This window comes from Accipiter gentilis, chromosome 5 (assembly GCF_929443795.1).
Source record: "Accipiter gentilis chromosome 5, bAccGen1.1, whole genome shotgun sequence".
Classification (NCBI taxonomy): domain Eukaryota; kingdom Metazoa; phylum Chordata; class Aves; order Accipitriformes; family Accipitridae; genus Astur; species Astur gentilis.
In genome coordinates this window covers 12784597-12798567 of record NC_064884.1, presented here as the reverse complement: position 1 = coordinate 12798567, position 13971 = coordinate 12784597, and the positions used below count along the sequence as shown (strand labels likewise).

Below are 13971 nucleotides of genomic sequence, written 5' to 3'. Positions count from 1 at the left end.
ATGGCCACCCGCATTTGCAGAAAATCTGAGGGCTTTCTAATTAACTGAGGATCTCTAAATTAGAGCGAAGCCGCTCGACAAGCCCCCTCATATGCCTTAAAGTGTCAGGGCTCAGCTGATCGCCGCATCTAACAAGTGGCTGATTTTTAACAGTAGCTCCGAGACTCAATCAGCTCCTAATGGCTCCATTTCAAAACGTTTCAGTGCATTTTTCATCTCTTACTCTGGAATTTTTGCTTTTTGTTCCCTGCTCAAATATTCTGGAGCTTTTCCTTAATTTCAGGCTTCTGCCTTGCAATGGCTCCTCTGCCCTAACGAGGCAGCTCATCGCTTGCCTTTCCCCGCACGTGATCCTCTGCCGTGGCCGCTCGCTCTGCTTTCTAATCAGTAAGTTTCAGAAATTCCCCCTTTCTCTCCCCCTGATGTATAGGCAGTACTGCGGGGTCCAGAATTTTGTAATTAGAAGGAATCCCGTGTTTAAACAGACCCCTGTGCAATAAGAGCTGAAAAGTGGTTTTATTTCAGCTTTAAACCCCCTCCCTTTAAGACAGCGAATGCAGTTTGCAAATGCACCTGATCTTGACCTCCCTCCTGCTGCTTTTATGCAGCATCGCAGATTTGGGCACTGGCACTGCTGATGTACACCATGGCAAATGAGATCAAACCCTCATTTTGGCTGCCTTCATAGTGGAGTAAGAATATGCACACTTAAATTGAGGGCTTCGAGCTGCTGGGAAAACGGTGGGGGGATCTTTACCGACGTGTAACTCCTGTTGCTGGTAATGAGACCCACGTGAGGCATCCGTGGGAAGGCGGCAGGATAAACTCCTACGTAAGCAGTGATTAGGAACAGATAAATTCCATTCAGGAAGGTAGAGAGTTAATCAGCAACTCCTTAAGACTTCGCCGGTGTGTTTATGTTCAACTGCTTATCCATATCTTGGCAATTACTCATGTGAAATAGAATATAAATCCTGATGCCTAATTTTTCTTCGAAAAATTTCACCAGGTAATCAAATCCTGGAGTGCATATTCTATTCTGGTGGTTTTATCAGTAAATCAAATTTTTATCATTTATCAGCAAAAGTTAGATTTAAGCATCCTCACTGTAATGTTTGAAAGATGAACATTTGTTTCAGCGGGTACTGTGCCAATCAATAATCTTCCAGCTTGACTCAGCTATCAATTATTGCTGCAATTATTTGTCTAGTTGGATATTTAAAATGTCATCAGAAAGAGATGATTACATATTCCAGAAAGCAAGGCACTGTATAATCAGATGAACTGAATCCAGTTAAATGTAGTGTGGTACTAACCTGTCCTTCAAAGCTGAATTCTGCAGCCACGACTGAAACAACAGCTTTCTGCATTATTGTAAGGAAACAGATCTTAACCTTGGAACAGTGCGTGTTATTGGGGTCGGGTAATACTCGGTGAGAGGAGACCTTGCAAGCCTGGAAATTGAATCAGCCTTACTGACATAAAGGAAGGAGGGCTTTTTTTGGAGCGGGGGGAGGAGGCTGGTGTTGTTGGATTTCATCTGCAAATCTATAAATAAGAAAATCTACTCTTTATCTGCCTTTCTGGGAATTTAAACTCCTGAGCTCGAAGCGCCAAATTTTCGTATGCCCTTTTTGCATTCCTTGACTTGATGTATGTATGGTAAATACTCTCTGTGCCCCGAGAACGCAATAAAGCTGTAGCAATTCTTGCAAGTCTTACATCCTCCAAACTCCAGATATTTGGAGTATTATATCATTTTCAACTTCAAGGATATCTCAGCGATGGAGAGGAGACAGAATAAACCGGAGGAGAGTGGACAACTTTACGACACCTTTTGGTCCTATTTGCAAAGCAGGGAGGGGAAAATATATGTATTATCGATTCTACTAATACTCGCTTGTGCAAGTTATGAAACTAAACGTCGTAGGATCTGGTTCAGCACTTGCTGTGCTTGCAACTCCGTGGTGACATTGAACTTGCTCAGGGACAGAATAAACCTTTGCCTTCCTGGCAGATGATTTGCAGGCGGAGGTGTTGTTTGGGGGGACCTGCAGTTCCCCTGACCCACTTTGTCAGGATGGTTTGCTGCTGGCTAAATATCATTAATTTGAAAGGGAGAGGAAAGCGAGCCAAAGGGGAAGGCTGGGAAAGAGGAGAGTCTGGAGAGGATCCATTTTGGGAAGAAAAAGGTGGAATAAGGCTCTAAAGGCCCTCGGCTAAGGGCTGGGGCTTTTTGGCTAAACTGGCGCACTGCCCGAGGCACTGGTAGGAGCAGGGGTGCTGTGGGATGGGGAAGGGAACCTTGGCAGTGCCTGACCCAGGTGGGCTGGCAGGGTCCACCACATCTCTGCAAGGCGATGGTTTAAACATATGTGCTCTGCGAAGCCAGGTACAGCAGACAGAGATGTCGATATGCAAAATGCAGCAAAAATAAAGCAAAGCCATAGGTGATGAGGAGAGTCGATGGCCCGGTAGTGCCCCGGCGGCAGCCTGCTGGCTGGTGAGCAGTGGTGGGAAGGTGCCAGCCCTCGTTTCTCCCTGAGAGAGGGCTCACAGCCGTTTCAAAATGCCAGCTTGCTTCAATCTCTCCACGAGTACCCCGTGCGGTAGAGCCGCCGCATCCTCCAGCGAGGTCCCGCAGCGCTAATCGGGTCACCAAGCATTAGTGGCTCTTCTCAGGAAAGCAGCGTCCTGGTGTTGATTCTGAGAGTCTCTATATGTAAGAGATACGTTTGTGTACAATGTGCATCGCAGAGCAGCGTCCATGATGCACATTCATCCGAGCCGGGTGCTGGCTGCAAGGGTGAGCGGTGCCGAAGATGCAGTACCAACCAGGAGAAACGCCCCACTGCCGGCATCTGCCAGGGCTCAGGAGTGTCGTGCTGTGTCTCAGGCCACGACGGCAGGGATGGCCTGAGATGTCATGCTAGAGCATGTCCTTTCCTTCCTTTGCAAGAAACTTTTGAAGCGCACTCTGCCTTTTCTTCAGATGCTGCTGGCCGGGGAGAAAACAGTAGAAAAGGAAACGATTCATCACGTAGGTGTATGAGAGTGAATGAAATTATTTGGAAGCTCTCTGTAGCTGTATAATTACAACACTGCATTTAAAAAGTGAATTATTGACTTGGTTGTCCCCAGGAGCCACTGGGTAAATGCATAATTACGGACTGTTGGAGCAAGGTATCGTTTGCTGGATAGTCAGGTTAGGCTTTGGAAGGGCTTCGATGCTCTTTTGGGGGCAGGGCTTAGATGAATTTTGATCCTTGGTGGGTCCACAGCCCAGGGGGACCTTCCAGCAGGGGACACACCTGGTGCCAGGTAGGTCCAGAGGAGCTGTTTTACCAGGTGTCATCCCAGCAATGACATTTACAATCATTTACATTTACAATCCCTGTGCCTGCGCTCGCCAGAGGCAGTCTGGGAGAGGCAGGCGGGGAAGCCCGAGCGTCTGGGATGTTGGTTACTTCGCTAATGATATTTTTAGAGAAATGAGATGGTATCAGTGAGGAGTTCCTCCTACAGGGCTGACAACACCGTGTTGTTCGCCCTTTAGGTCCTGCCGCCGGTGTTTGAAGTTAATGGAGCTACTACCCATGTGACGCTGCAGTCTGCATCACCTGTATTTCTCCATCCCGTAGCGTTAGCGTATAGGGTGCTTACGTGTGCATGATCAGGTCTTCTTTGCTTGAGGGGTTTCTTTTTAAAACTTCATTCAAAGCTGAATTTCAAGCACAGCGTTATTTTCCGATGGCAGGTTTCTTCTGTTCCTCGCTAATCAAGACGCGACAGATTTCCACCCCCCGTAAGTTTTAAAAAAGCACAAAATCAGTCGCAGCCTGATACCTTACTTGCCAAGTTGGAGCTTGAAGCAGGTTTTCTTGGTGGCCAAATTGTAATCGCCTTGAAAATGGTGACAGACGTTGAGGTCAGGCCAGTACGCCTGGCAGCGCTGGCGTGCTCCGGCAGGACCCCAGCACCCTGCGCCTCTCCACCAAGGCTCCGGCAAGCCATGCGTTCTGTTGCTTGCTGTTAATTAAATATTTTCCGTGGGAGGGGGAATCTAGGTGTTATGGATTTGGTTCTGCTTAGAAGAATGAGTAAATACACGATGTGTTGAAGCTACAACCAAAATGGTCATCCATGAAGTGTGCACATCTCCTGCAAGGGGCAGATGTTCCCCAGGGTTATGAGGAGCCCAGCCGCTGGGGCAGTGGATGGAGCTCTCCCCGCTCCCGCCTGCGTCCCCCGCCGAGAATGCTGCATGTTGCTTTTCTGTAGGGAGGAACCAGCCTCCCTGTTTCCATCCCTTACCACTTGCTCTTTTGTCAGGCCAAACCCTTCTGTTTTGTGGAAATCTGAGCAGTGCTGCAAAACCCAATGAAAATTTGGCTTTGGGAGAAAAAGGTGAATTCCTGGAGTTCCTAGCTCTGGTCGAAATCTTTAAATGGTAAGGCAATGTCAGCCGTAGCTTTGTTTCTATTATTGCTGTTGCTTGGATTTCTTCTTGAAGTTTGGGTCATGGCATTAGCATTTTGTCCTGGTTCTTCTTTAGAAGATGGGCTTTTAAAAGGAGGTGTTACAAAAAAAAACGGCATTGTTGATACTTGATTTAGAAAATATTTTGCCAGTTTTATTAAAATTATTTCTGGGAGTTTGAATTTGCAGGAAAAATAATTATTTTCAGGAATATCAGTAAGTCTTTTATCAATAAGTCGTAGATAAGGAAAGGCTGTTAAAGATGGCAAATGGGGTGCTGGGGGTCCCACAAAGCAAAACACCTTCTAGATTTTTGACATTTTCACTACTAAGCCGGTCCCAGGACCTGCCATCAGGCCTGTTCATAAACAGCGTGTACTTGATTTGCAGGATTTTATTTTTCAAATGCACAACAACAATGATGCTTCTTATTTCACAAGCAATGCTGCATCACTTCCTAGAGAGTTTTGGGGACATTTTCCTTTTTCAGTGTTTCTGAATCCGGTTCATCTAGTGGTAGAAAAGATTAGAGAGAAACTACCCTATTGTACATAAATGCAGCTACTGCTGTTATTTATTATAATTATTATGACAACAACAGCAACAATGCTGATGCTAACAGTGCTAACAGCTGCTTATAACCGGTTAATGATGGACCAGGTTAATAATGCACCTTTTGCAATCTGGAGAATGGGGAGGAAGAACTAGTGCAAGAAGGAAAATATATGTTTGGACAGTTACAGTTTCCCATCTAAACTGATGCTACTGACTACCAGGAAAAGGTGAGTCACGACAAAGCAGCTATTTCTTACCAAGGGAGAAGTGGGCTGCTGCAGGCGTGGAGTGGACCCACTTATCTCCCAGCCCTGCAACGCTTCCTGTGTCCCAACTGTTTCACTTCTCTAGTTTTCAATTGAAAGGAATTTCAACAGTACGGATTTCCAGAAGAGAGAGAGGGAAAAAAAGATATATTTGACAAGCCAGATGGAGAAGAACTGAATCAAGTACAAGTGGTAACAATTAACTCCATTTTTTTTCTTCCCCCCTTTAAATACCGTAACAACTCCAAATTTATCAGTCCAAAAATCAAGCAGTCAGTTGACATTAAAGCTGAATAAAGAAGTTCCTGGGTTTGGCTCAGGCTGTTCCTCCGATAATTGTTTGGTGGCGAGCAGAAGAGAGGGGGATGCTTACTGCAGGTTGCAAGTGTTCGAGTTGCTTTTAACTTTTGTTCTCTGCAGTTTGATAGCAAAAGGTATGTATATGCCCTGTAAGTGCAGGTAGTCCGGTAAAGACACCTTGGCTTTGCTTACACTTGTGGGTTTTTTGGGGAAGGTGAAGGAGAACACAGGAGCTAAGCCACTAAGGCTGGTGGTGCTGGCTTGTGGAGAGAAGCTGCCGAGAACAAGGGCTGGACCATTGGGGCGGCCAGGGCCAATTCCTGGTCTGCTCAGAGATTTCTCTGGCACAGGGATTTCTCGGAGGGAGTAAATCTGCAGCTGTGAACAAAATCCTTGCGAACACCATTGGCACGTACGCAGTCACTGCTTATGCCGCCGTTTTGTTTGTGAAAACACTGGGAAAACTGGGGTGTCCCTAATACTGCGTGTTTGTGTGCAGCCCGTACGATGCCCTGTGGTAAAATATGTGTTACGTTAATATCTCACTCCTTAATCTGGTGGTCCTTCCCAACCAACGGCCTGTGCTGTGGGCTGCCTGTTTTGGATAGGGGCACCGAGAGGATGCTGCACCTAGTGTTTCAGCGTTGCTCTTCCGTAAAGCACTGGTGTGTCCGGTGAGCAGCTTTCCTGGATCCAGCCCTGACTTTTGAGAAACGAAGGAAGCTCCTCCAAAGCACATTGGCACATGCATGCAGATTATTCCATTACTCACTTGGCAATGCCTGAACTTGCATGCCTAGCTCCAGAAAACATTCCCCCCTCCGCTAGCCCTCCCCCCCAGCAGTGGCATCTAGCTGACAGCTTCTCCTCCCAGCTGGTCTTCTCCCCAGCATCTTGTCTGGCTTTGCTGCTGGTGGACATGGCTGTGGGTCTCGCTCAGAGTCAGCTCTGTTGCGCCTGGAGATGTTGGCATGCTTCAACTCGGACTTTGAGCGCGCTGGGTGTATCTCTGAGCACAGTACAGAAAAGCCAGCTTTTTTTTTTTTTTTTTTTTTTATATATAAAAAAAGCCCCTTAATGCTCAAAGCAGCCATCTCTTCATTTTTACTGAGTAATTGTGCCAACTGCCCTTAAAGGCACTCAAATGCCAATATCCATCCCACTCATTTGTTAACATTTTTCGGATCAGAAGCTAAATCTGTCACTCGTGTGTCACTGGTTAAATCACTTCTTTTGGGGGCAGGGCAGGCAAGAGCTGTTCTGCTGCTTTTTTTTTTTAGGCAGGAGCCAGTAACTTGAGAAACACTAAACATTTGTGCTGTAGTGAAATGCCGTGCCCTGTCACTAGTCCTTCGCTGGCCAGGATGTAGAAAAGGAATAAATACATAACGGTGGGTGAAGCTTCACTGCATTAGACCAGTCAGGTTTCATATTGGCCCCACGTTTGTATTTGGTATGTGGTATCCCCATGTAATTCTCCTAAAGGGGTAATTTCCCAAATATGAAGAAAATGAGCAGCAAAATCGACTGGGAGGAAAATTGTACACGCAAAAATGCGAATGGTAATTGGAAGCTATTTGTAAAGAGTTGATGAGCTGTCCAGGAAGGAGAGGGCAACTTTGGCCCACGTCCAAACCCCGCTTAAGTGGTGAGATGAGAACAGCAATTAGATATTAAAAAAAATCAATATATGACAATTTAAAAAAAACGGAAAATAGATAGCAATCAATTGCAGTGAGAAACCATGACGGGTAGAGAACTGGTCAGGGGAGCGGAAGTTGCGGAGGAAAACTCGTGCCTGGCATGGATGGGGAGAAGAGGAGAGATTCTGAGGAGAAAAGAGAAGCCCTGGAACTGATGGATGGAAGAAGCAGTAAGGTGGAAATTTTTAATAAATATTGCTGCTGTAGACCTGGAAAGCAGCAGTGTTATGTTTCTGTATCATAGGTGGGCGATGATGTTTTTTCTATCTCATTAGTAGCCAAGGAGGATTTTATACAAGGTCCAATGGAGATAAATATTTTTAAATGAAAAGGCCCTGACAACTTGCACCCAAGAATCCCTAAAGAGTTGACATGTGATGCTGGTTTTTAATAAAGCTTATGGACTGGGAAAATGCCATCAAGACCCGGTCAGGGTAACCATGGGAGAGTTGGCAACACTTTGCTTATCTCTTCTGGGCAAAATAATTGAAGAGCCAATATAAGATTCAATTGATAAAGAATTAAAGGACAGAAATATAATTCATGCCACTCAACTTAGATTTATGGAATATAGATCTTGTCAAATAAACCTGATTTCATTCTTCCAGATGACAACTTCTGTTGATAAATGTAGATGAAATAGACTCTGCAAGGCATTGGACGCGGTACTGTGTGACATTGCGTATAGGAAGAACGAGCACTGCGCGGTATCACTAGCATAGGCGATTCAGAGCCGGCCAACAGATCTGGGAATGTGGGGGCTTAGCTGGAGAAGCATCAGTGGATGGGAGAGGTCAGCAGGGACCGGTGGGAGCCACGGTGGTGGTTAGCACTTCGTTGGTGTTTTAGAAATGAACATGCAATTGCAGCTGATTAACTTTGTAGATAAAGCAAAGGCGGGTGGATGGGTCAAGAGCTACAGGGATGGGTTTATGAGGGTGGTCTGTAAAGACTGTCGAGCAGGGTGTGTTGAGAGCACGGTTGGGTACAGCCTGCTGTGGTCCCTGGCTAAAAGAGTGGAATCGGGGCTGTGCTTACAGGGCTGGGGTGCGGTACCCCAGAAGGCAGCAGCTCTGTGGAAGGCTTAGAGGAAAACCAGCTCCTTCCCAGCATGATGCTGGGGTGAGAAGGGCTAGGCTGGTCCTTGAATAGTGGAGGAGAATGAAGGAGTGGCTTCAGGAGGAAAAATAACTAGATTTTGAAGTGTGCGTTGATTTCTGGGTGCACAAGTACCCTTGGTGTGCATGGGAGGGCACATTGTGTACCAACGGCTTTTCGGTGTATTGACCAAAAAAAACCAAACCAGAAAAAGAGAATGGGTAGAGATTGGAGCCAGAGAAATTCAGGTGGACCCCAGTACCCGTCTGTGGTTAGCTGTGGGAACTGACTGTGGTGGCAGCAGTGGGTGCTCTTCTTGTCTTCTGAGCTGGTTTGAATGGTTTTCACTGGGGTTTTGTGCTTTGCCCTAAAGACGGTTTGTGGGGCTGGAGGAGGCCACGCTTTACCCAAAGACATCGTGTTGGTCATGGCGCAGGACAACTGAGCGACACATACTGCAGGAAAGGTCAGAGGGTGAGAGCTGGTGGTCCCTTTCACCTTTAAATTCCTTGATGTGAAGCAGCAGAGGATGTGAGCTCCAGTCCCACTGCTGGTGTCTGAAGAGGGCTGGTTCAGTGGTGACCTGCTTTACATCTCGATCTGGGGGATTCCCGCTAGCCTCTTGGAAATCAGTGGAAAGCCCCAATAGTGTCGCAACGCTGCTTTGGATAACGCATCCCCTCACGTTGCCCTGGTGGATGATGAGGCACGAAGAGCCCCTTGGGACCTTCTCCCCCTCTGTCCTTGGCCAGCACTGGCTACTACATCTCCCTGCTTGACCGTGGTCTTGCCCAGATGCATTAGCTGGGAAGCCTGTGTGGACGTAGAGGCTGGCCCATAGCTGGCCCATCAGTGGACGCACAGCCTTCAGGTCCTACAATCCCATCTGGCTTTTGGGGGGACCCGAACGCTGTACCAAAAAGCATGGTGGTGGGACAGGAGGAAGGAAAGGCGAGTCCCTTCCAAAACCAGCGGTTGCTGCGGCGGTCTAAGGACCTGTCTCGCTGCTGGCAGGCGACGCGTGGATTAGTGCCATAATTCTCTTGCAGTTTGGCAAGGCTGCATCAGACTGGAACGTATCTCTAGGTGGTGATATGGTCAGTCAATAGCCTTCATAATTAATCAAGCACTAATAGACAAATTAGAAATCGTGTCTCTTCAAAGCAGGAGGTGGAGGCAAATGGCTGGTGGATTTTAACTGTTTCGCTGCTTTGTTTTATTGTTTGGGTTTACGTTGCTCCCTTGAAAATGGTGGGTTGTTTAGGGAAGTTTTGTACATAAATATGATTTTAAATTTAAATTATTATCTTGATTACCAAATGCGGACGGTGAATTGAAAACTTGTTTTTCAGGCAAGCAAATGAAGAATAATACTACATTTTACACTCCACTAAATCAATGTAGCCCTAATTTTGCCACGCAGGAAATCAATTCCAGTCTTTATAACAGTCGAAGAAGTTATGAACAAAGTAATTTCGCAAATTATGGCAAGTAACACATTTATTGATGACTGTAGTTTTGGAATTTAGAATTTGTGAGTGCTGTAATGTAATAAGGCCGTACTGGCAGGAGCTGAGTGAAATACAGATTATACGGTGAAACTGTAATGCATCATTTGCTATTAGTGGACTGGTAATAATTACCAGTTTCAAAGCAGCTTTTTCCATGTAATCTTTAGTCTCAGTCGTAACAGCCCTTCTCATTGACATTATGATTACACGAGCTGCCCTTATGATCTAGAATATCTAGTTGATGGGAATACTAAAATGTAGTAGCGAACGCTCGATGTTGTGTCCTCATTATAAGATAAAATGCTATTTTCTCTGACCTGATCTATAAGGTAGAGAGGCAAGGTAGCGTTACATTGTTAGCTCCTACTGTGGTGTTAAAAACTTCCACTTCATTATGGCGAAGCAAGATGAAATTTTCCCATTTAAGATTTTTTTCCGAGCTCACATATGAGCATAGGAATGTGAAAGTCCAATTGAATTTCCCTCTAATTTCAGCAGATTTAAGTATTTATCTGTGCTTGCATGTCTGGCACATACTAAACACTGCAATGCATTTTATTCCGACGCCGGCTTCAGGATGAAACATTAAATATTATTCCAAGGGCTTTTAAAGTGATTAAAGTGTTAAATGCCTGCTGTAGACAGTCGAGTCTCTCTTTACTCACCCGATTCAGCTTCTCAGGCCAAATGTAGAATAACTGCAGAGCCGGGAGGCAGGGAGGAAAGCTGCGCCGGGGCACTACAGCTGGTGCTGCGGGCTGCCTGCCTCTCGTATCCCCAAATCATCATTCAGCTCACCAGATAACGAAAATGCCCATATGAAGCCGTTCTTCCCTTCCTCCCAAGTGAGATGGGAAACAAGATGGGCACAGATAAAGCGATGTTTTCTTTCCAAATCTGCCTCATTTGTTTTTTCTTTTCCTTTTCTTCATATTAGGCAAATAGGGGAAACCTAATGGGGGCAGCTCTCAGTGCAGCACGTAAAGAGGTTTATCCACAAGTGGTGCCTATGGAGCAGATGCCTCGTAATGTAAATGCTGGGTCAGGGCAGGAGTACGTGGTGCAGGCAGGTATCCACCCCAAGCACTGATGTCCTTGGAGGGTTCTTGGTTTATTCCTCAGCAAACCTCAAGATCGTGTTTATTTTTTAAAATATCACTAAACAGCAGCTCTGTGAGAACTGCTGGGCAGGGCTGGAAATGAATTTTTATCCTCCTCTTAGCTCCGGTTTCGGTTTACCAGCATTTAGTAAAAAACATCCATGGGGGGGTGGGAGTGAATTATTTGCAAAATTGCAGTAATTGATAAAAGTGCCCTCACCTTCACCATATCTCACGCCACTCTTTCCTCGTGGGCAGCCCTCAAAAAGTTATTCGTCCCCCTTGTTTTGCCATATATTAGAAGGGGCTGCTTTCTGCTGTCATTATTAGCCGGCTTTTTGTTTAGTTATTTATTAGTTGGTTGCTCTTTTATAATGTCCGTGTTATCTCCAAAAATAAATTATCATGAAATAGAGTTAGCTCGCTACTTGCCAAAGTGGCATTTACCATCCTCAGCTTCTTTTCAGTGCGAGAGAAATAATGCGGCTCCGGCAGGGCGCTCGGCCAGGCCTCCTGGCCACCCTCCAGCTCTTTCCCTGGCTGAGCTGCCGCTCTTTCTGCCTTCCCCTCTCCCTGTCCCATGCTCTATTTTATTTAAATTTTTCCCCCCCATTTTTTTCTTTTTTTTTTTTTTTTTTTTTCCCCAGAGCTACAAAGTGATGATGTCCAGCTTGCTAGCTAGTCGTGATGCTTTGGATTGCTGCTTTGAACCGATGTGTGCGGTTTTCTGGAGTGCTTTTCAGAAGGGGATTTATTTGTTTTATATTTACTTATCTATTTATTTATTTACTCCCCAGTTTAAATGTTAGCAGCCTCTTGCAGCATAAAGTCTGCCGAGTTGTAGCTGGCATCGATTGACTTTAACACCTCTTTTTTTTCATAGCTTTCTTTGCTGCTGTTACCTGCTGGGGTTCGGTTTTGAACCCGTGGCTGGGGCTGTTGGGAGGAGGTGGGTGCGCTTCGGGTAGGTTTGGACCTCCCCGTCGCGCCCCTCGCCTCCTCCCGGCCCCTGTCCCCTGCCTGCACCTGAGCTGGGACGTCCCTTCCCCAGCTTCCAGCTGGGCGTCCCGGAGGAGAGGAACTTAGGCAGGGAGGCGAGCTCTCGCCCGCCGGTGGACGGCCGGAGATTGACGCTGCTTGTTGTGTTATTTTTCAGGTAAAGACGAGCCCAGCAGCTACACGTGTACGACTTGTAAACAGCCTTTCAACAGCGCCTGGTTCCTCTTGCAGCACGCACAGAACACGCACGGCTTACGGATCTACCTAGAAAGCGAGCACGGCAGCCCCCTGACGCCACGGGTTGGTATCCCAACAGGACTAGGTGCAGAGTGCCCTTCCCAGCCACCTCTCCACGGGATTCACATTGCAGACAATAACCCTTTTAACCTGCTCAGAATACCCGGCTCGGTCTCGAGGGAGGCGTCAGGGCTGGGAGAAGGGCGTTTCCCACCCACGCCGCCCCTCTTTAGCCCTCCCCCGAGGCACCATTTGGATCCGCATCGCATTGAGCGCCTGGGTGCGGAAGAAATGGCTCTGGCCACCCATCACCCTAGTGCCTTTGACAGGGTGCTGCGACTGAACCCCATGGCGATGGAGCCCCCCGCTATGGATTTCTCCCGGAGGCTGCGGGAGCTGGCCGGCAACACCTCCAGCCCGCCCTTGTCCCCGAGCCGGCCCAGCCCTATGCAAAGGTTGCTGCAGCCCTTCCAGCCCGGCAGCAAGCCCCCGTTCCTGGCCACGCCACCCCTTCCTCCTCTGCAGTCCGCTCCTCCTCCCTCCCAGCCGCCCATGAAGTCCAAGTCCTGCGAGTTCTGCGGGAAGACCTTCAAGTTTCAGAGCAACCTGGTGGTCCACCGCCGGAGCCACACCGGGGAGAAGCCCTACAAGTGCAACCTCTGCGACCACGCCTGCACGCAGGCCAGCAAGCTGAAGCGCCACATGAAGACCCACATGCACAAGTCCTCCCCCATGACGGTGAAGTCGGATGACGGGCTCTCCACCGCCAGCTCCCCTGAGCCGGGCACCAGCGACCTGGTGGGCAGCGCCAGCAGTGCCCTCAAGTCCGTGGTGGCCAAGTTCAAGAGCGAGAACGACCCCAACATGATCCCTGAGAACGGGGATGAGGAAGAGGAGGAAGAGGAGGAGGAGGAGGAGGAGGAGGAGGAGGAAGAGGAGGAGGACTTGAACGAGAGCGACAGGCCGGACTACGGCTTCGGGATGAGCCTGGAGGCGGCCCGCCACCACGAGAACAACTCGCGGGCCAGCGAGGAGGGCCGGTCGATGCCGGACGTCATGCAGGGCATGGTCCTGAGCTCCATGCAGCACTTCAGCGAGGCCTTCCACCAGGTCCTGGGGGAGAAACACAAGCGGGGCCACCTCCCCGAGCCCGAGGCGCACAGAGACACTTGCGACGAAGACTCGGTGGCCGGCGAGTCTGACCGCATCGACGAGGGGGCGGTCAACGGCCGGGGCTGCTCCCCGGGGGAGTCCGCCTCGGGAGGCCTGTCCAAAAAGCTGCTGCTGGGTAGCCCCAGCTCCCTGAGCCCCTTCTCCAAACGCATCAAGCTGGAGAAGGAGTTCGACCTGCCGGCCGCCGCCATGCCCAACACCGAGAACGTTTACTCCCAGTGGCTGGCGGGCTACGCCGCCTCCCGGCAGCTGAAGGACCCCTTCCTCAGCTTCGGCGACTCCCGACAATCGCCCTTCGCCTCCTCCTCCGAGCACTCCTCGGAGAACGGCAGCCTGCGCTTCTCCACGCCGCCGGGCGAGCTGGACGGAGGGATCTCAGGCCGCAGCGGCACGGGAAGCGGAGGGAGCACCCCCCATATTAGTGGCCCGGGCCCTGGCAGGCCCAGCTCAAAAGAGGGCAGACGCAGCGACACTTGTGAGTACTGTGGGAAGGTCTTCAAGAACTGTAGTAATCTCACCGTCCACAGACGGAGCCACACGGGCGAGAGGC

The 13971-nt window shown here is 48.6% G+C and overlaps 1 protein-coding gene across 7 annotated transcripts in view; it reads left to right on the top strand.

Moving 5' to 3' along the window:
- BCL11A (BCL11 transcription factor A) overlaps positions 1-13971 on the top strand; it is a 112211-nt gene that overhangs the window by 90210 nt on the left and 8030 nt on the right. For 5 of the 7 annotated variants that reach the window (XM_049799669.1, XM_049799662.1, XM_049799667.1 and 2 more), the window contains exon 3: positions 12169-13971. This exon is cut by the window's right edge. In XM_049799669.1, the coding sequence (XP_049655626.1) occupies positions 12169-13971 (1803 nt within the window). The remainder of the gene's footprint in view (positions 1-12168) is intronic. The other 2 variants (XM_049799668.1, XM_049799666.1) reach the window with 2 other exon arrangements.